The 24307-nt window shown below is 33.5% G+C and overlaps 1 protein-coding gene across 1 annotated transcript; it reads right to left on the bottom strand.

The window, feature by feature from the left end:
* Positions 1-402: 402 nt before the first annotated feature.
* On the bottom strand, positions 403-21288 carry LOC121392733 (class II receptor tyrosine kinase-like; the record flags this gene model as incomplete). Its single annotated transcript, XM_041523829.1, has 5 exons — positions 21048-21288; positions 13339-13452; positions 6573-7664; positions 1317-1565; positions 403-498 (listed from the first exon to the last, which is right to left on the bottom strand). Coding segments are annotated over exons 1-5 (1792 nt in total), but the record flags the coding sequence as incomplete, so codon positions are not given.
* Between the last annotated feature and the right edge of the window lie 3019 nt (positions 21289-24307).

The raw sequence follows: 24307 nt of genomic DNA, 5'->3' as shown, positions 1-24307 counted from the left end.
ATATCTATATGAGTTCTGTGTACATACACAACATATACAAAAGATTATTAATGAATAAACTTTCTTTAGACTCTTTTAATTAAGTATCATAATAACCATATAGCTATTTATTATTATAGTGGCAAGAGAAGTCCAGTAGTTGTTGTAAATAAGGTAGCTAGATCAATTAAATATATAAATTGAGTTTAATAGCTTGTTGAAATAATAAAACTAAGAATATTATATTATAAACACAATGAACACACATATACAAATCCATTATATTGACAACTATTAAACAATAACAAGACAAATTGATACAGTGTTAAAAGTGTAAACAACATTATTAACAATAAGAAAAAACAATGCCATTACATATTGAAATTTAATTATCTAATGTCTTCTCAATTTCAACTAACTGACAGTATATCTCATTAAAATGAGCTCGTTCATCCGGCTTGCTTCCCAAACAACATTTTCGTATCACAGTGTAAAACTCCTTGAGGACATCCAGGAGGCCTTGGTAACAGCATACGATGGGGACCCTTTAATGCATCTTCAATAATCTCCTGATCTAAGAGCGTTGCATATGGTGGCTCTCGTCCCATTGTGTAAATCTCCCATACTGTTATGCCGTATGCCCAAACATCTGATTTCTCTGAGAATTTTCCGTAAAAGCATTCCGTTGACATCCATCGGATTGGCATCTTTGCTTTGCCTTTCACACGATAGTAAACAGAGTCATACAAATTACGACTTAAACCAAAATCACCAATTTTAATCACATAGTTCTGACCTACTAAACAATTACGACTAGCAAGATCTCTATGAATGTAGTTATTAGAGGCAAGGTAAGTCATTCCATTGGCAATTTGAATACACATAGAGAGAAGAATTTGAGGTGATAGTTGATTAGGTGAAAGTGGAGGGTGTTGGCTACAAAAATGATGATTTCAGCAGAAACTGGTTAAGATCTCCATTCTCCATGTATTCCATTACTATGAAATGTTCTGTACAACTAGAGTGACTAACAGCTAAAAGACGAATGACATTGACATGATTTAGTTGAGACATAAATTTGACTTCTTTATCAAAAGCTTCCCATGATTTTGGGTCACTATCTTCTTTCATCTTCTTAACGGCAACTTGAACAAAAACACTGACTTATCGTCATCTGAAGGACTCATTTGTAAGTCTTTAAGACTGAGACCTACAGTCTCAGCTAAGACAACCTCTCCAAAACTGTCCAATACCAAGTTGTTTTATTTCATTGATGTTATCTTGAGTGACGTTAAGGAGTGGATTAAGGAGTTTTTGAGGCTCAGCATATATGGCACCTTCGCTATAAAGATCAGATTGTACGAATGAAAAAGGCTGATCGTTATCAGCATCTTCATAGATAGGATTATCCAGATTGAATTCAAATGGGTTCTGTTCCTTTTTCCATTGAGGTTCAGAGTAAATATCATCTGGAGTCTTTGCTTGGTTGTAGATAGGTGAGCCATTAGCAGTTGGATGATCAACTGCCTCAGAATAAACAGGCATAGGTAGAGATGAGTAACCATTTACAGGGCTATCGGTGGTCTCTGAAAACATAGGGGTTATCTACTAACTTATATCCGTTCAAGTTACTGAGTTTAGCTAATTTTGGTGGAGCAGATTTCCGCCATTCTAAATCAAATGATATAGGATCTTTTTTGGGGTGTAATATGATCATACTCGTTGACAAAAAATTTGAGGTGGTATAGCAGGTGGTTCTTCTTTGTCTTTCACAACAACAGAATATGTCAGTTCATTTTCATCTTCTATCTTAGCAAAAAGCATAATCATTTCGTTGTTGATTCTGAGAAACTTCCAGCTCCTTGTCTCGACTAATGGTGTACTTGATGCTTCCTCTGCTACGCAAATCACTGACAGGTTTTTGTTTCCGTTTGCAAATGATGACAACATAAATTAATATCACCATAACAACGACAAGTAATATAATAATGATGATTATAGCCCCTGCAATGCCTCCTATTATAGCAATATTAGAGGAAGAAGGAGGAGGGCTGGAGTCTGTGATGATGATGATAATATACTAGAACTAGTAACTGATGAAGTACTGGATATTGATGGGAGGTTAGTGACTATTGTGGATGAAGAAATTATAGTACTTGATGAGGTTAGTTGAGAAACTGGTTGAGTAACTAATTAAAAAGTAAAAAGAATAACTTCATCTAAAATTATTTATTTAACAAAATTACAACTGTGTCCTAAAATTATTTGATAGTACTGGTTCAAGTGATGTAAAATACTACACGCATTTGAGTGGGTTTTATCAGCCATAACAAGAGGTTTGTACTTATTATGTATTCATTCATAGTGTGCATATGTGTCAGTTTACATGCTATTCTATTAACAGATAATAATATCAATGAGATTATGAAGCTTTATTATTGTGTATATAATAAATTCTGCTTATAAATAATTAATAAGAATAGTGGTATTACTATTTCTTACCTAATAATATTGTACTTGCATTGTTTACTGTTCCTAGTGAATACTTTGCAATACAAGTATAACTCCCAGCATCAGTATATCTGAGTTGATTAATAGTTAATATACTGGTTCTTGTAGCATCTCCTATTAATATTTGTGAATGATCAGGAAGATCTAACACATTCCATTATATTGCCACTGCCATTCAAAGGAACCAACATTGACTACTGTACAGGAGATATTGACTGAAGACTGAATATTGTCTGGTCCTATGATCACAGTTAGTGGAGGGACTATTCTGGAAGACAATGGCGTCGAATGAGGGAGATATTGGAGTATCTAGTATATGATAATGTATTAATAATATATCAATAGTTTATATATTAACTTACCATTATAAAACTTGACTTCACTTATTAATAACCAGTCAATTATACTAGTATTGAAGATAAAATCAAGTCGAACTATACTACTTAATTGTTGTATATTGAGAGTGACATTTCTCAGTTGAGAGTCACTTTGTCTGAGATCATCATTGTTGTCAAAGGTGTAGTTAAGAGGTTGACTACCCACACCATAAAGACTGATCATAGGTAGTCCAATGGAGTTATTAGGTGAGTTAAAGAAATAGATAACTGCTCTTGATACAGGAGTAACAGTTTGAAAGTTAAAGGTAATTCTTCCAATACCATCTACTGAGTATCTACTAAAAGCAAAGAATTCTCCCAGGTTATCAGATATTGAGTACATTGGACCAATGTCTTCATCAACTAGTTTACCATTACCATGCAGACATCTCAAACCTATTAAAGTTGTTACACATCCTGAACTAGTGTTAGTGAGGTTAGAACCATCAAAGGAGACAGCATAAAATATGTTGTATCGAATTGGATCTATAGAGTAAGATACTAGAACAATATGTAATAACTATTTTACTAACCAATCTGAGTTTGTGATGATACGTGATAAAATAGTATAATATAACAGACAAGAAGTGACAGTTTAGATACATGTTGACCTGTAGTAAAAGAAGAAGAAATTTTATAATCATCTATAATTATGATTACTTGATACAAAAAATGGTAAATGGAATTAATATAAATATATAATAATTATTAATAATGTTTGTTTCTAGAGAAGAACAGTCTATTTCACAAATTTTATGATACACACAAACTGAAGACATCAAATATATATATATTGTTAAATTTTCTGGAGTATAAATTTTAATTCAAAGTAATAATGACTTAATCTGATAATAGTCTTAATACAGTAGGTCTTATCACTTTAATGTAATGTAAAAATTAAATCCAATTGTTTTTGTTACCTGACATGTAGTGGTCCTTTGGGACACGTGGTATGTATATATATATATATACTATATTACATAATGGTGTATATATAACTATATTATTTAATGGTATATATAAAAACTATTACATAATGAATATATATAAACTATATTACATAAAGGTGTATATATATACTATATACATAATGGTATATATATATAAACTATATTACATAACGATATATATAAACTATATTACATAATGGTGTATATATAAATTATATTACATAGGGTGCATATATAAATTATATATATAATGGTGTATATATTACATAGGGGTGCATACATAAATTATATTACATAGGGGTGCATATGTAAATTATATTACAAAGTGTTGTATATATAAACTGTAGTACAGTATTAATAGATTCTTTACAAAATATGATATCTTATGAACAAATGGTTTACTATACCATGTCCAAGTTGAGAAAGAGCCACCCAGACATGTGAATAACTTTGCCGTTTTACGTGCTATCGACATGAAACTTGCACAGTCGATTTATCTTGCAAATGCACATTTTATATAAAAAAATTGGCTCTCTAGCACTACGAGAAAGTACCAAACTAGAAAACTCCATACATTTTCATGGCATACCTTTCACATACTTCGAACTTGTTGACAGATCATTATTTTACACCACATTAACACATACAAAACAGTATATGTGTTATATACCACACCACATTAACACATACAAAACAGTATGTATATTATCACTAAGCATATCATAACATTATAGTAATAGTTATTAGTGACATATACTACTTATTAATATAATACATTATACATACAATACTTAACAATAGTAAAATTGGTACTGACTATATGACATATACACATATAGTATTGTACTAGTGATAATAATCATATCTACTCATAAGTTGATCTAAATACCAAATATAGTCATCATATGCTCTCCAGTTATTAATACATGTACTATAGTAAGTTGTTACAGAATTGATTAGGCTAACCACAATCTGATATTATTTGTTAATTCCCAATAGTTATTTTTTAATAGAGTAACAATTATTACTGTGTAATTTATAAAATTACACGTGAGCAGAAGTAGTGCTACACATACACACACACACACACACTAATAGAGATAAACAATTATCTACTAAAATTTACAAAAGTTAACAACATTGATAATGAAACTAATAGAAAAAGTATGATTTAATTTATAACAAGTCTTATCGGTAAAACTCCTACTCACTGTTAATAATTGTTCTCATAATATGCTATGTACACTTGTCATAAATCAAATCACCACATTGTCTTTGAGCAAGACTATTGTCTAAATATAATACTATATTATTAACACATTAAGTACTATATCTTTCAGTATAATATTATATGATCTAACATTTTGTTGACAGAACACTTATCAGACTATTGAATGAAGCAGAGTTCAAATTACATAACACTCTAAATGTGTTTATGTAGACCAGTCATTATAGAATTTTTACACAAAGCAGTGTAGTTAAATCATGAGTTATAATATAAATATTAAGAAATCATTTCCTTATCTAGTCAGCAGACAATATGTCAACATTGATATGACTTCATTTCAAGTCATAGACAAAGTACTTCTAACTAAGAAGGGACATTACAGTCTCTCTAAATAAGGTTATTCACAAGTACTTCTTACTGTACAATTACAAACAAAGACAACTATATTTAGTATTGTTTACTATGGTTCTATCTATGTAGAAAAGAACTTTCAAACAACGTAACTTTCTACTATATATTAAGAGAAAGAGTGATACCTTAACTCAATTCAATATGGTACTGAAATATAAAATACAATTTCTTAAAAGTTAGAATTCAGGATCAATAAGAAAATTAAAACTGATGAATACATAATATAGGGGGATAATGTATAGGAAACTTTCAATGTAAGCTGGTTATTACAATATAAAATATAATAATATTACTTTGATTATAGACAGCTAATTTTAAATCAAAAACACACACATCATTTATATTTAACAAGTAAACTTATAATCTTCAGTAGATAATTATTATTGAATGAAATTACTAAAAGGAATACTACACACCTACAATTATAAAGTGTTATTCTTATTTTCACTAATTACGTTGGTTGCACAAACTATGTTATTGTACGTTCTAGAACAAACTATACAATCTAGTATTAGCAATACTCACCGATAAAGAGACTGCTACGTCCTTCACGTTAACTAGTTAGTCAGTGACCAGTTAGTAACAGATATCACGTCTCGAGAGAAAGCAAATTCTTTTGAAGTTAAAAAAACACATTCGAGCAACAGAGCAGACCACAGAAGGTGCATTAACTTCCCTTTGTGGGAGGGTAGAACTACAACAAGAAAGCCATACAAAATAAAGGTGCGGCTGGAGATATTCCGAAGATAGTAACGCCATAAAAATTTATGCTAACTGTTAACAGAATTATATAATTATATATATGCATAAAAAAATTAACTTTTACATTAATACAATAAGATTGTGGACATACCAAGTATATATAATTAATATTTAAAATTTTGTTTTTGATAAAACATTATTGAACTAAATTATTAATACATTATAAAAACATTATTAGTATGTAAAAAACATTATGCCATATCACTATAAGCATGTATTTGAGCTAATAAACCATGAATTTCTTCAAAAGTTGCTCTCTCCTCTGAATGTGGTGCCCAACATCTGACCATAACTTGATAGACCTCGTCAGGGCATGGATGAGGCTGTTGCAAAAGAGACCTGTTCTCCCCCCACGGACAGCGTCATCAATGACTTCCTGATCTGATAAATGTTCGTATGGTTGTTGCTTACAGAGTGTAAATATTTCCCACATAACGACACCAAATGCCCACACATCTGTTTTCTCAGAGAATCGTCCATAGAAACACTCCTTGGCCATCCAACGTATCGGTAACATGGCTTTTCCACGAATTCTGTAGTATGAATTATCATACAACTGTCGACTCATACCAAAGTCTGCTATCTTTACAATAAATTTTTGACCGACTAGACAATTTCGAGTAGCAAGATCTCTATGTACAAAATTCATTGAGGCTAAATACCGCATTCCACTAGCGATCTGAAGTGACATGTATATGAGAACACCAACATTTATAAATTTATCTGTCTCAGATGTTTCACAGTCTGGAGAGAACTCAAATTTTTGTATGTATTGATTGAGGTCTCCATTCTCCATATATTCCATCATAATGAAAGCGTTTGTATTCAGACACACTCCCAGAATATGTACGACATTTTCATGCTTCAGACGAGACATGAATTTGATTTCTTTCTCAAAGGCTTCTCTCTCGTAAGCATCTGCATCATAATGCAGCTTTTTTACAGCCACTAAAATACTCACACTGGTATTCACATTCCCGAGACCCAAATCTTTGAGACTCAAACCGATTGTGCTTGCAAGTATGACTGTACCAAACTGACCAACACCAAGCTCTTTGATTTCACTAATATTTTGTTCAGTGACTTCTAACACATCTGATCTAAGGATGGGCAAAGGATCGGCATAAACAGATGAGAATGGGTGCAGTGAAGAGGAGTCCTCTTGTGATAAGAGTTCTTGTGATCGGAAATGAGATGGGTTTAGATCTATACTATACATCGAAGGAGAGGCTCTAAAGTCCGGTATAGGTGGAGGAAGTACCTTGTTTGGTTCTGCATAGATATTAAAAGCTGAACCGCCAAAGTCAGTTGAATTCAATGGAGGATTGGACACAGCAGCGTTAATATTGTTTAGCTGATCGGCTGATGAATATAGTGCATTCTCTACTAGGATGGCATTTTTGTTTTTGATCGAATTGGGCGTGGTGGAGGAGGATCTGGTATCTCCTGATACATGTTATCCATTGAATTACTTTGCTTAACATTTTGAATAACTGTTGTTAAACCAAATTTTCAGTTGATATAAACTCAGTTTCAGAGTACGGAGCGATGATTGGAGTTTTTTGAGTTAGAGTCAACTGTTTTGTTAATAGATGAATAATAGACTTCAGGCTGCACTAGTTCCTTGGAGTTAGGGCTGGTGGGTGGAATGTAGGATTTTCTTCTATATAGGCACAAGACTATGACAATAAATATGACAATAACCACTGCTAGGATGATTATGAAGGCAATTACGATGCCTATTATGATTGGTAATAAATTGGGGCTAGATGAGGAACTAATAGAAGGATTAGTTGGTATAAATGTTGATGTGGTTTGAGGTGACAATGAAGTTACAGTGGAAGGATCTAATAGAGAATGAAAGATAAAATGACTACTTAATTTGAATTTTAATTTTTAATATTATCATTTAACTTATTATCTTCACAATTTTTGTGTCCACTAATTAATGGAATAATTAACTATCACACCTGAAAAAATAATTTACAGACAGACAACAGGACAAATATAAAGGTGTAAAGTTCTATAGACTTATTAATTGTTTTATTACATTAACAATAATATAATATATACCCTATATAAATTGAGTATGTAGCCAAGCCCCTATACACACCTTTATCATTTACTATTCCTAATATACAATTTACTTATAAATGTAAATTAAATCATAAAAGTACAAAGAAGTGTTTATAATATCTTTTAAAACTATAATATGACATTGTTATTATAATCTAGTTACTATAGACAGCTACTGACAGTCACAATATAACAACAACACTTAGTACCAACACTAACAAGCAGTCCTATTGTTATTTGGGACAACAAAATATTTTGGTTCATTCATTTATTTACTGTAATATTCTAATGTGACTGACTATTGCATTTAAACACATCAAACTAGGACATTGTAAATGCTAATATGCACTAGAGCAACCAGCAAGTTAGCCATCTAAATATAATGTGAGCTATAGCAATTGATAAAGATTAGTTGTCCCACTTCAATTGTACTATATAACTATATAGTCTTTAGTATTAGTAAACCAAGTAACAAAATAAAACTATCATGTGAGATGTGACTAATTTGTTTTATTTTGAATTACTTGATGTCGTTGATACTGAGATTAAGGCATCAGTCATAGTGGGCGTGGCTATTCTAATTACCATAGTTGTAAAAGTAGAGTCTACAGTAAGGACTAAAAAGATAGTTAGTACAGTCTTGACACACTCAGTTAATATCTATCTATAACTACTTGGGACAACAACATCTATATACTCTGGTACATACATTCATACATAATATTCTCTTTGTAATGTGCCCATTGCATTTAAACAATAATATTCTAGGAAATCATAAATGCTAATATGCACTGGAGCAACCAACAAGTTAATTATCTACATAATGAGAGCTATAGCAATTGATAAGACTGGTTGTCCCATTTCTATTATACAACTGTACAGTCTTTAACATTAGTATCATAACAAAACTATCATGTGACCTATCATATGACTAATATATTTTATCATGAGTTACTTGATATCATTGTTGCTGAACTTGAGGTATCAGTCATAGTGGGCGTGGTTATTGTAGTTACCATAGTTGTAGAAACAGATTCTACAGTAGGGACTAAAAAATAGTCAATAAAGTTTTGACATACCTAGTTAGTATCTATCCTACTACACAGTAAGGAATACCATACTATAATGTGAAATTAATACATACATAGGTTCCGAGGCTTAAGGTTTAGGGTCTAGAGTATAGTATTAATGTCTTATTAAATTATGACACTCTATAGAGACAATGTGCACAGTATTTAAACACAAAATGAAACAATGTCGCGTACAAGTTACGAACATATAAACCTTGTCAATCTCAATTTGCGAAATTACATGAATAAACACATGTCAAGAAATATGGTATCTTTACTATCACATGTACATCATGTGCATGTACATGTGTGTTTATCATGTATATGTATTATGTTGCAGCGCATGTACATGATGCACATGTTTTTATGTATATGTTGTGGGCACATGTACATGATGTTATGTTTTTATGTATATGTTGTGGGCACATGTACATGATGTATATGTTTTTATGTATATGTTGTGGGCACATGTACATGATGTATATGTACACATGTCTCTCATGTGCATGTACATGTGTACAGGAAAAGTATACATGTACTCTTAGCCAATCAGTAAAGAAATATATGTATTTTAAATTAAATTGGTTACGGCATAAATACAGAAAATTGAGTAAACAGTAATAAAATTAATATTAATAATGTAATAGAAATGAAAATGACAACAACATGATGTCAAACAACAAAAGACAATGTAGTCCATCGTTGTTCAGATTTGTCATCAGAAGTCCCACGGAATCCCACAGTCCCATTTTGTATTATTCCATAAAAATATGGGACTATTGATTATGGAAAGCATAGGATCTTCCTATAGGTATTCTGATACCTAGACATTTATGACATAGTCAGAACAAATTACCAAAACCTGTGTATATCTTGTAAAGTCAACATTTCACTCATAAGAGTCAAAACTATAGATATAACCATATAACTGTGACATGTTTGTGACAAGGGCATTAAAATAGCATTTTACACTATAGATCACTCATACAACTAAAGAAAACCACAAAAATGTTTTAAGCTTTGTTCCTTCATACGGCTCTATATTATATGTATTACTGTTAACCATAATTATTTTTACTACTATAGTCATTCCACATCAAACATAAGTTAACAATTATCATTGATGTAACTAGTAGAGTTCTAAGAGTACAGGAGGCAGTTAAACCATAAACATTATCATAATATGTGTGTGTATGGTATGTTAAAATATAAAGTAGCCAAGCTATATGAGTATATTACATTCACAACATCTATGAAAACAAACAAATATAATTACTGAACAGCAATAACATTGAAACTTGACTGTGTTAGTTTTTTTTTTCTGTGACACATTTCATAATTGTCTTGTCTACCATTAATCCATCTATAGATCCATTAATCCAAACACCTGTCCATCCATTCATCCAATCATCCATCCATCTGTACAGTCTATTTGAGTTAACTTTCAAGGTAATATAATAGGGAGTCATCCATTACATAGAATGAATGTTACATCATTACTGAAATCACATAGAAGTGTTATAAACACATAACCATAATATTTAAGACTTTACAGTGACATCATAATGTAAACACAACACCAAATTTGATTGTTGAGAAAGAAGACTCACAAAAACAACCATCATTATAGATTTTCTAGTAGTAAAGGGACTTGCCAGCGTCAATACAACAGAAAGATACTGATCTAAGTTACATGACATAGTTGGAACATATGATCATATAACATCTCCTAGAATTTGACATGTCATAATAAACTGCTATTAGATTTGCTTAAGATTTGATCATAAGATTTAGTCTCAGCTAACTCTCTTTAGAATAGTCAATAATCTCTTAAAATATACTGATTTATAATAAGATTAGTAACATCAAATACTCTTCTGTGTATTGTCCAAATATCAACTCTAACATGTGCACATACAACTACATATATGGACATATATATGTCCATATATGTAGTTGTAATGGTTTAAAACATGGTATCAATTGGGTAGTGTTACCAAAAACGTCAACCCAATTTAATCCATTATAATCAACTTTTATTTTGAAAGGTAGCATAAAATTTCATTGAATTAAGACTTGATTTGGTTATATTTCTAACATAATAATGATATTAACCATATCCTCTATCTCCTAATAGAGACTTCCCAAAGAGACCAGTAACAATATTACTTAATAGCACAAAAAGCCATGTTTTCTTCCTACTCCAGGGAGGCTTGCATTCCAGTAAAATAGTGAGGCTTTATAAGAGTGTAAACAATGATATAAGATAGGAGAGAAAGAGTGCCAAAATAGAAAGTAAACTGATTCTAACAACATTGTTCTTTTATTGTTAATCAATACATGTATCCATGGTAACAACAAGCACCCACATCATCTGTATATCCAACCATCGATTCATCTATCTTTCCATCCATTCATTCATTGATCCATCTATCCATCCATCCTATTATACATCCATATAAGTACTACAATAACATATGTGTGGTAAACTATAGTTGATAGAATGCTTTTGATATGTACATTATAGTATTTACAATACATACATTATCAGGTGGTAATTATGTCATGATCTCATTTCTGATTGAGTCAATAGCTACTCTCCCCCTTAAATCACAAGGCAAACAATAGATGGACTTCTCTCCTTTTTACTTCCTTCTCTGTCTCTCTCTTTCTCTCTCTCTCTCTCTCTCTCTCTCTCTCTCTCTCTCTCTCTCTCTCCCTCTAACATCCTATTATTTTTGTTTTGAGGCTGTTATATACACTAGTGTATCAAAGGTAGGTACAATTTTAAGATACAATCTACATTCTTTAAATAAATTAACTAGAAAACTTTTTATGTAATATATAGACTTACTTATTGTCACAGTAATGGTCTGTTGTATTCCTGTACCAGGTACAGTACATATGTAAGATCCACTGTCTGATTGATTGAGGTTTGAGATAGTAAGTTGACTAATAATACTCTGTGTCATCATACCACTGCTATTAATAGCATTACCACTGCCTAATTTGTTAGTGATCATATATTTACTGCCAGTATTAGTTAGTATAGTATTGTCTCTTATCCATTGTATATCTGATGACATAGTCAGGTAACCAGTTAACTCACAACTCAAACTAACAGCCTCATTGATAGTACTATTGATAGATGATGATAAAGGGGTTAGACCAACTATATAGGAGAAAGAAAAAATAGCAACAATTAAACTGATTGTTTTATGATATTGTATTCAGAAAATAAAATGAGAACTTGACTACATTGTTATACAGTTAATAATTGATAAATTTTAACCCCCAATTGTAGACGGCTACTGATTGTGTGTGGTTTACTAATTGAAAATAACTTAATAATGATCTGTTTATCATTAGGTATTACATATTGTTTCATTATTAATCTCAATATGATATATTATTTTTATTTATTTATAAGTTCTATATCTACATTTTTATATATTTCATGTGAGATATCTGTTCCTATTATCTGTAGAGTAAATTACACAAGATCGGGCGGATCACTTTCGGCCGCCTCCCACAGGACAAACGTGCGAAAGAACGAACTTCTTTACCCTGCTACCATAAAGTATAATCCTTTACTTGTTTATTCTGATACCTTTGATAATTTCTTATCTTTACTGTGCGGAGCAACAAAGTTTATAAAAAATATTTCGGGCACATGCGTAGGCGGACAACAATAATGTCAATTCGTACGAGTGGCAAAACTCTTCTCACGATCAAGCAAACTGAGAAAGCTATGGCTGGCAGGATTGATTGATGACTGAACTACAACACCATAGCCAAACCATTTCTTTCAGCAAGGAGTTCACGTCTCCAAAGAGCAAAAGATCTGAATGGGTGTGGACATGAGTATTCGGACACACCTTCATCAGTGTAGCGTGCTCTCAACGTGGCTCAACGTGTTTTGCACTTTGCTCTCAAATTGGCTATTGCTCTCATTATTGCTCTCATTCTCTCACCTTTAACTTTGCTCTCAACGTCATTGTGGTCTTTACTCTCAACGTGTTCACTCTCATTGTGGCATTTGCTCTCAACGTGGTTGTTGCTCTCATTGTGGCCTTTGCTAGCCTTTGCTGTCAACGTGGTCTCTTAACGTGGTCACTCTCTAAAGCTATGGCTGAAGGTTATACATTAACAGGTATGTTTAACTTACTAGTGTTTATGTTACTATTAATTATTATCTAGATACTAGTAGCATTCATAGTCTCACTCATGCTAAAGTTACTTCTTCATCAACAAGTATGTTAACTTGTCAATGTTTGTGTTATTATAATTATTTTATCTAGTCGTAAAGGACAAAACACTTCCCTTATGTGAACGTATATTTTGCTCAACATCTATTATTCCATTGTCTTCTACTCGGCCTACAAAATATAGGACTTGGACATTAAGCGATTTAGAATTTGCATGCAGTGCTGTTAAAGATGGCATATCTATTAGACAAGCAGCAGAGGAGTACCAAATACCCAAATCTACGCTACAAGATCACGTGTCCGGAAAGGTAATAAGTGGTAGTAAAAGTGGTCAAAGGTATTTGACAGAAAGTGAAGAAGAAGAGTTGGTATCCTTTATTTTGGAAACAGCAAAGATTGGATTCCCACGAACAAGAAAGGAAGTCTTGTCATTAGTTCAAATTGCAGTTAACCAAAAAAGGCAAAAATGTAACAGTGTCCAGTGGGTGGTGGGAAGGTTTTAAGAAGCGGCATTCCGAAATTTCACTTCGGACCACTGAGCAACTTGCCAATAATCGTGCAGCAGCATGCACTCTTGATGTATTAAGTAATTACTTTGATTTACTAGAGCAGACAGTTCTGGATAATGACCTTGTTTCAAAACCTAATCAGATATTTAATTGCGACGAAACGGGAATGCCTCTCAATCCAAAGTTTCCAAAGGGCATAGTGGCTAAAGGTATCAAACATCCGAGAGCAGTAACAACGGGAAATAAAAACCAGATGACTGTCCTTGCTTGTTGTAATGCTGCTGGATATTGTTTGCCACCTTTTGTGCTGTTTGACAGGAAATGTCTTAGACCAGCAATGTGTGATGGTGAGGTCCCTGGGACTATGTATGGTCTCTCAGATTCAGGGTGGATAACTAGTGAATTATTTGATTTATGGTTTGTACATCACTTTTTGCCTCATGCTCCTGCTGCTCGTCCTCTACTCCTATTACTAGATGGCCACTCATCACATTACAATCCTTCAGTTATCAGTAAAGCTGCTGAGGAGAAAGTGATAATTTTCTGTCTACCACCTCATTCATCACATGAAACACACAACCACTAGATAAGGGCCCATTTGGTCCATTAAAAACCTCTTGGAAAGAAGTGTGTCGGAAGTTTTTGGCTGACAATCCTGGGAAGGTTGTTAGCAGGTTCACGTTTTCCAAATTGTTTGGTGAAGCATGGATGCATTCAATGACTTTAAAAAATATTCAGGCTGGTTTCAAGTGTACAGGGATTTACCCTTGAAGAGGGATATGATTGTTCCACTGGTGAAAGATACAACCCACCAGTACTCTTGCACAGCGCACTGGGTTGAAGTTTATACCACTGTATAGCCCTGTGCGGCAACAACGCAGATCTGCTGTTCCTGAATTCACACAGGAAGAAGAGTTACGTTTTCAGAGAAGATTTGAAGAAGGTTATGATATAGATTCTGATAATCGTTACAATTCATGGAAAGAAATGCATCAGTCATCTAATGATGTTAATCCAGAGGCCAATCTAGGTTCTCCTTTGTCACATGATATCACACTTGTTAACAGTGATATGGCTACACATTCATTGGTTCCTGCATTTAATCCTTACATGTATCCATCCTGCACTCCCGATACATTTCAAGTAGTGGTACCTGTATTCAATTGTCAGTCTCAAAAGAGTATTTGCAATGACTATACTATGCTTCCATTTCTCTATGTTCCTCCAAAACAATTTGAACACCCTGCCAATCTCCAACGATCGTCTACTCTTTCAAAAGTCATAAATGAAGAAAGACCTGTACCCTTTTGTAAGCTTCCAGTTATACCACCAAAACATAGTGGAAAAGTTTTGACTAGTGAAGAGAATCTCAGAGCTATAGAAGAAAAGGAAAGGAAGAAGCAGGAAGAACTGAGAAAAAGGGATGAACGAAAGGAGAAGAGAAGTAAGATTGTTGATATCCCAATACATGTAATCGCATTTATATCTCATTAGATCAAGCCAGGATTAAAAAATTGAATAAACGTAAGAAAAAGGACCTTTTGTGTTAGTATTATTAATAATAGGAAGTGCACCCCTTGAAAAGTCTTCAACATGTAGAAGAGGTTCTCAATTGCATTCTAGCTTTGATGATGGTAAGCATTGTGAGTGTCAAGTAACACCATACAACATGCACTGGTACATGTAGCTTGCTTCTTCCTATCTTTGGAGATAATCAATCACTGGGAAACATTTCTAATGAAGGTACCGTAAATCAGGAGAATTTCGTCATTACGTAATTTTTTGTACTTGTGATGATGTACAAAAATTATTTAAGCAAATATTAATTTATGCGCATGTGCAATATGGTGGAACAATGGAATATACGAAAATAAATCAAAGAAAAAATTTAATACGTGAATATTTTTCAACATGAAATATTCCAGATTTACGGTATTATATAAATAATCATGTACTGGAAAGTTGCACTTGTAGGTTTTTACCACTCTACTTTTTCTGATATATTTACCACTACTCTCACATGTGCTGAAGCTGTTGCCGAACCTTCTTCTTTAACAGGTACAATATATTAACTTGTCAGTGTTTCTGTCACAAATTGGTATTACTATCTAGGCACTGATAGCACTCGTAGTCTCACACGTCCTAAAGCTACTGCTGAACCTTCATCAACAGGTATGTTAACTTGTCAGTGCTTCTGTCACAAATTGGTATTACTATCTAGGCACTTATAGCACTCGTAGTCTCACTCGTGCTAAAGCTACAGCTTCAACAACAGGTATGTTAAGTTGTCAGTGTTCCTGTCACAAATTGGTATTACTATCTAGGCACTAATAGCACTCGTAGTCTCACACGTGCTAAAGCTACTGCTGAACCTTCATCAACAGGTATGTTAACTTGTCAGTGTTTCTGTCACAAATTGTTATTACTATCTAGGCACTAATAGCACTCGTAGTCTCACACGTGCTAAAGCTACTGCTGAACCTTCATCAGCAGGTATGTTAACTTGTCAGTGTTTCTGTCACAAATTGGTATTACTATCTAGGCACTAATAGCACTCGTAGTCTCACATGTGCTAAAGCTACTGCTTCAACAACAGGTATGTTAAGTTGTTAGTGTTCCTGTCACAAATTGGTATTACTATCTAGGCACTGATAGCACTTGTAGTCTCACACGTGCTAAAGCTACTGCTGAACCTTCATCAACAGGTATGTTAACTTGTCAGTGTTTCTGTCACAAATTGGTATTACTATCTAGGCACTAATAGCACTCGTAGTCTCACTCGTGCTAAAGCTACAGCTTCAACAACAGGTATGTTAAGTTGTCAGTGTTCCTGTCACAAATTGGTATTACTATCTAGGCACTTATAGCACTCGTAGTCTCACTCGTGCTAAAGCTACAGCTTCAACAACAGGTATGTTAAGTTGTCAGTGTTCCTGTCACAAATTGGTATTACTATCTAGGCACTTATAGCACTCGTAGTCTCACTCGTGCTAAAGCTACAGCTTCAACAACAGGTATGTTAAGTTGTCAGTGTTCCTGTCACAATTGGTATTACTATCTAGGCACTAATAGCACTCGTAGTCTCACTCGTGCTAAAGCTACAGCTCAACAACAGGTATGTTAAGTTGTCAGTGTTCCTGTCACAAGTTGGTATTACTATCTAGGCACTAATAGCACTTGTAGTCTCACACGTGCTAAAGCTACTGCTGAACCTTCATCAACAGGTATGTTAACTTGTCAGTGTTTTTTGTCACAAATTGCTATTACTATCTAGGCACTTATGGCACTTGTACTCTTAAAGCTACATCTAAGGAAATGAAGAAAAGTGTTAGAGGTGAAATGAATTTTATTGGCCAGTTATCATTAATAGTTTCTATTCTAGTTAGTAATTGCCTACATAAAACTTGTGCTCATCCAAGGGCAACCACTTGGGTGAATTGTTCGAATTGCCTGCAGTGGTACCATTGCAGTTGTGTCAATGTATTATACACTGTTGCCAAGAGAAAAGACTTTAATTATGTTTGTGAAAACTGTTAATTTTTGTATTAATGGTTTTTGACTGCAGTCTCAAATGACAAGCATTGCATTCAACTTGCATACATCACTGAGATACACCATCTCTAACACCACAGCGCACTGCATGCAAACTCTAAATTATTTGATGTCTAAAGTTCTACATTTCAAAAGCCATTAGAAGACAGTTGTGTCCATTACGACTATAAACGTACCAGTTGAATAATTATAGAGCTAGACCATCATTGATGAAGGTGTGTCCGAATACTCATGTCCACACCCATTCAGATCTTTTGCTCTTTGGAGACGTGAACTCCTTGCTGAAAGAAATGGTTTGGCTATGGTGTTGTAGTTCAGTCATCAATCAATCCTGCCAGCCATAGCTTTCTCAGTTTGCTTGATCGTGAGAAAGTTTTGCCACTCGTACGAATTGACATTATTGTTGTCCGCCTACGCATGTGCCCGAAATATTTTTTTATAAACTTTGTTGCTCCGCACAGTAAAGATAAGAAATTATCAAAGGTATCAGAATAAACAAGTAAAGGATTATACTTTATGGTAGCAGGGTAAAAAGAAGTTCGTTCTTTCGCACGTTTGTCCTGTGGGAGGCGGCCGAAAGTGATCCGCCTCTATACACATGTAATACATGTAAAACATCATCAAGAACTAGACAATATATTAACATTACACACTAACTGAGGAATGTTCACAATATGAGAGTACTCATGCATAAAAACAGTGATATAATATAGTAAGTAGTATTCTATTAGTAATATATATCACTATAATCTGTTGATGCTATCATCACTTTTGATAGCTTTAGATATAAATCAAGAGGTCTCATTTCACACTTGACAACAATATTATGAACATCTGTTTGAAATACCTGTTAAATATAGTTGAATCTTCTAGTTTCATTAATACTGCTGGTTGAATGTTTTGCTTGACAACTATAATTTCCAGTTATCACTATATCTGAGTTTATAATAGTTAGTATACTGGTTCTTGTAGCATCTCCCTATTAATATTTGTGAACGATCAGGAGATTCATGATACTCTCATTATATTGCCATTGCCACTCAAAAAGAACCAAAATTGACTACTGTACAGGAGATTTGACTGAAGACTGAATGTTGTTGGTCCTAAGGTCATAGTTAGGGAGGGACCATCCTGAAGACAATAGGGTCCAATGAAGGAGATATTGGATTGTCTAATATAGGATAATGTATTAATAATATATCAATAGTTTTATATTAACTTACTATTATAAAAACTTGACTTCACTTATTAATAACCAGTCAATTATACTAGTATTGAAGATAAAATCAAGTTGAAATGTATCATTAATTTTGTATATTGAGAGTGACATTTCTCAGTTGAGAGTCACTTTGTCTGAGATCATCATTGTTGTCAAAGACATAGCTAAGAGGTTGTTCACCCTCACCATAAAGACTGATCATAGGTAATCCAATGGAGTCATTAGGTGAGTTAAAGAAATAGATACTACTCTTGATACATCAACAGCAAATACAAATGTAATTTCTTCCAATACCATCTACTGAGTGTCTACTAAAAGCAAGAATTCTCCCCAGGTTATCAGATATTGAGTTCATTGGACCAATGTCTCCATCAACTAGTTTACCATTATTATTTAAACATCTCAAACGAACACCAGATTCAATTACTATACATCCTGAACTAGTGTTAGTGAGGTTAGAACCATCAAAGGAGACAGAATAAAATATGTTGTATTGAATTGGATCTACATGTACAAGAGATGATAGTCAGAATTATGATGAGGAAAATTATTGATCTACTTTACTTATTTGATTTTGGACACAACGCAGTGTTACTAAATATAGTATGAACACAGCAGTAAAGACTGTCAACATCTTGACCTGTAATCAGAAGGTATAGATCAGAAAGTAAACCAACAACAACAACATTTAGTTTAAAACGAGACAAAGCTACTGAAATCAATATAAAAATATATACATATATTACCAGCTGGATACCTTGAAATTATTGATCTTTTGAAATAGTTTGTGTAGTCAAGTATTCCAATAGAGCAGCTAGTTTAGTTGAGACAATGTTGCAAACAAAAAAAAGCTAGTTTTCAAAGGCTTCTTAAAGAATGTAGTAAACGACTCCTCCTCTTCTTGGAATGTAGCATTTATCATTGACTGATGTCTCTTCCTGTTAAGTCTTGTACGCAATGTATCTTTACACACACAGAAGATCGTACTATCATAGTTTGTGGTAATTATACACTTTAAGGAGTATATAAATGATATAGCCAATGACTGATAATATGTAGGTTTTTTACGTTGCTATTGCTATGTATATTAATGTATTATAGACTACAACTTGTATTATAATAATACCTTAAGGGTCTGGTTATTTGTTTATATTGTTAAATAAACTGGAGTGCGTATTACATAGTTGTGGTCTAACTACTCCCAAAACCACCTGTTGTCGAGTACCACTAGAATACTATAACAAACTAATTAAATTGTTAACACTAAAATTATTATAATTGTGTTATATTATATGCTAGTAAAGAGATTATCTAAGACATTAGATATTTAGTTAGTAAATACTGAGGTATGTGGTTAGGGTTTTTAGTAATCTAGTATGTTCCACTGTGTGAAAAATGTACAGCACAATAGTAATTAACTCTGAACAAAGGAGGGGCAAATTCATTTTCAGGTCTACACCTAGAGGATATTGAGAGCGAGTAATCAGAAAACCAGCCCCCTTCTATAAACGTATTTCTTCTTCAAAAAACTGCTCTAATATTTATTATTATAGAAATAGGAACATGTATTAACGGATTGTTAAGTCGTTAGTTAAAAAAAGTTACAGAGATGAGCATATTATTATAATAAAAACATTGCACCACAAACAAACAAACATATAAAAGTTTCAAAGAAAAAAGGGAAAATTAATAACACAAATAATTAAATTTAACTAAGATTCAAGACATCTCATTATATGCATGTATATTCGAAAGCAAATTATAAATTTCCTCAAAGGGAGCGCGCGGTCATCAGGAGAATGACTCCAACATCTTAGCATAACGTGATATACCTCATTGGGACAAGGTTCTGGTTGACTAAGGAGCATCCGTCCCTCCCCACGAACGGCATCGTCGATAACTTCTTGATCAGAGAGGTGTTCATAGGTTGTTGTTTACACAATGTGAATATCTCCCAAACTAACACTCCAAATGCCCAAACATCTGTCTTTTCAGAGAACCGCCCATAAAAACCACTCATTAGCCATCCAACGTATTGGTAGTATAGCACGACCCTGGATACGATAGTAGAAATCGGAATAGAGATTTTGACTCATGCCAAAGTCAGCGATCTTCACTTATAATCTTGCCCGACTATATATTTCTTGTTGCCAGGTCACGATGGATAAATCTCAAACTCGCCAAATAGTGCATACCTCTTGCTATTTGTAGACACATGTAAACAAGTACTGGGACAGTCACAGCATTGTCTGGCAGGGGGTAAGACTCGGCAGTAATGAGATCTTTATCTCTGAGGTAGTGGTTAAGATCACCACTCTCCATATATTCCATCATTATGAAAGCATTACTAGAGAGACATACACCAAGCAGACGGACAACATTCTCGTGTTTAAGACGAGCCATGAATTTGACTTCTTTCTCGAATGCTTCTCGCATTTATCGTCAGCGTCAGATTTTAATTTTTTAACAGCAACCATTAGACTAATTGTATCAGTATTACTTTCACTTAATTTTAATTGTTGGAGAGTCAATCCAACTGTGTACGCTAAAACAACTTCACCAAATTGTCCCATACCAAGTTCCTTAATGATGCGAATATTTTTCTCTTTAACGTGAAGCAGACCGTCGGAACGTTGCAGAGGCTTTGGGTTACTGTATACTGAATAGTATCCATGAAAGCTAATTTGTTACTATCCATAGAAGACTGTTTAAATAGAGATGGATTAAAACCTTCTTCTGTAAAGATACCCTCTTCTGGATCAGGGGTACCTCGATATGGTGGGACGGGGGAGGCTCTATTGAAGGTTTAGCATAAATATTGAACTCTGAATCCATGTCAAAGGGTGTCACTTGAATCCAAAAAGGGAAGACTACCAGTTGGTCTTAGACCAAAATTAGGTGGCTTCTGTCTATATTTTCTGCTGAAGCATACATCGGTTATTCTGCAAAAAGTCAGGACGTAAAGTTAGTTGGGCAGGCTTGGGGTGATCAGGTGAGCTCTGAGGTGGTGATCTTGCACGAGGAGACCCCAGATAGTTCAGACATGGGATAAGGGTGGCCATTACCAGGGAGATCTATGGAAGCATAACCTGAGTTGACAAAACGAGAGGGGAGAGGAGGAAGAGATGGTTTAGCAACTTCAGTGTACAAGGGATCACCAAGTTCATCTAAGTCATTTGGTAATTTTTTTGCTGCCGGTTCGTCTACTCATCATTACAAAAAATGACAATGAGGACAAAGACAATTAAAATAAGTATTAACAGGATAACTCCAGCTATAGCTCCACCAATGACTGCACTGGAAACACCACCGCTGCTCCTATCAGTAGGTGTAGATGGGGGTGTGGTTAGGTGTGGTTGAAGGTATGGTTATGACCAGAGTAGATGTAGATGCCACTAAGAGAAGATAAAAGTGAGAATAATGAAGCATTTTATTTGAATACCTGACATATAATGTGTATCAGATATGTCCATCTACATTGCTTTATATAATTGTTATATATAACTATTGATAGCAAATAATAACCACATACATTAATTACTAATACACATGGAAACCAGCAAATTTAGTTTCTATTGCTAACACAATAAAATGAACATGTTTAAAAAACTTATTAGTATTATGTATACACTCAATTGTTGTAGCCTCTTCAGTTGTAAATTTTAGCAACACTTCTATGTTATAGTAATATCAGCAGATTCATGATAAACTACAGGATAATTTTTTTTCAAATATTTATAATATTGTTTATAGTCAGAAGAGTTCTACTTTAGAAAAATAAAAATGAGCTAGAGAAGCAATGATAGAGTAGAAATAATTAGTCAAGACAAATCACATGTTCTTTTAACAAAACATCAAGAGAGACACATTTAATACACACTTTACACAGAGGTGCAAGCATTTGTGTTGATAATATTCAATAAAGAAAGAAGTTGAGTAACTATAAAAATAATTATATTGCATTGAATATTGGAATTATTGAATATGTGGCTTATTAAGGAGCAATAGAACAAATAACACTAGTAAATTATGCCTAAAGATGGTAGCTTTACCTGGTACAAACAGTTGTATTGTTCCTATTAGAGTGCCACCATTTTATACTACAAGTATAGACACCCTCATCATCAGTAGTTGGTGAATAATAGTCAGTTCACTGACAATACCACTCTCCAGATTATCTCTCCCTCTCTGAGATTGACCTTGACCTTCACGTTCATCAATATCATAACTGATCAAGGGAGTCGTTAATTGGAGATCCTGTCATATCTGTCCATATTATCTCATAGTAGGTGGGTAAGTAACCAGTAAATATACACTGTAGTCTAGCATTATTTGATGACTGTATAGTCACTGGACTATTAGTAGATACCATAACCTGCATAAAGTAATGAGAGAACTTATATGAATGAAGAGTACTGTATTGGTAAGTTATTACATTCAAATGATTATTGTAGAAACAACTTATATAACAAATAATGAATTTATGGAAAGGATCTGTGTTTTACACATACTAATATGGATAACTAATAATTCTTACCATCTAATGTTAGAGAGATGGTAGTAGAAGTCCTATGTTTAGTAAACTCTGAGTTACTATACTCAGCAGTACAAGTATGGTTCCATTATCATCAGAGCTCAGTCTATTAATAGATAGGATACTAGTACGAGTTGTATCAGCATAAAAGGCTTTTGTGTTTGCCACTAGTTACTGCTGGTCCAGTCCAGATGACCAACTAAATGATCCATTATTAGCTATTGTACAGTTCAGTTGTATTGAAGATGTGTAGAGTGGATGGACCATATTGTAAGGACTGATATGGTATTGTAAAACTCAATAGGACTATTATCAACATTAGTACCTAGAGAGAGTAGAGTATTATATTGTCATTTAGTATAATAATGTATTACTTACTTGTACCAGAGAAGAAAGTAAGTTCACTTAAAAAGGTTTGGGTGATTTGATATGAAGTGAAATCAAAATTGAGACGAAAGAATTGGTATTCACTTAAAGTGCCAGGACTTGTTGTTATAATAATGGTATAACTAGAACTTGATCATCAGTTGTTGAAAACTCTGAGTTATCAGTAAATGAATATTCTATTATAGCATCATCTACTTCAGTACCACTAAAAGATACACTTGTTCTAATGGCAGGTAGTCCATATCCAGCACTGGGATTGTTGTAGAAGTAAATATTCACTTGAGTGAATGTAAATGATCGTGATCCCAAAATTAAATTCTAAACTAAAGCTATCATTCCATCCCATAAAGTTAGCAACATCAAATGTCACCCCTTCATTAGTGACATTATTAGTTAGTCTGACATTAGATGGACATCTTGTGAGATTTCTATTGTTTCCCAGGTCACAGTCACTAATAATATACCACCTTCATAAGTAGTTGGTGGAGTGACCAGATAATTAATTGGTATATCTGTTGAAGGATAATAGATAAA

The sequence above is a fragment of the Gigantopelta aegis genome, unplaced genomic scaffold (genome assembly GCF_016097555.1).
Source record: "Gigantopelta aegis isolate Gae_Host unplaced genomic scaffold, Gae_host_genome ctg4387_pilon_pilon, whole genome shotgun sequence".
NCBI lineage: Eukaryota > Metazoa > Mollusca > Gastropoda > Neomphalida > Peltospiridae > Gigantopelta > Gigantopelta aegis.
The sequence above is the reverse complement of the archived record's forward strand: the minus strand, read 5'-3'. Positions and strand labels throughout refer to the sequence as shown.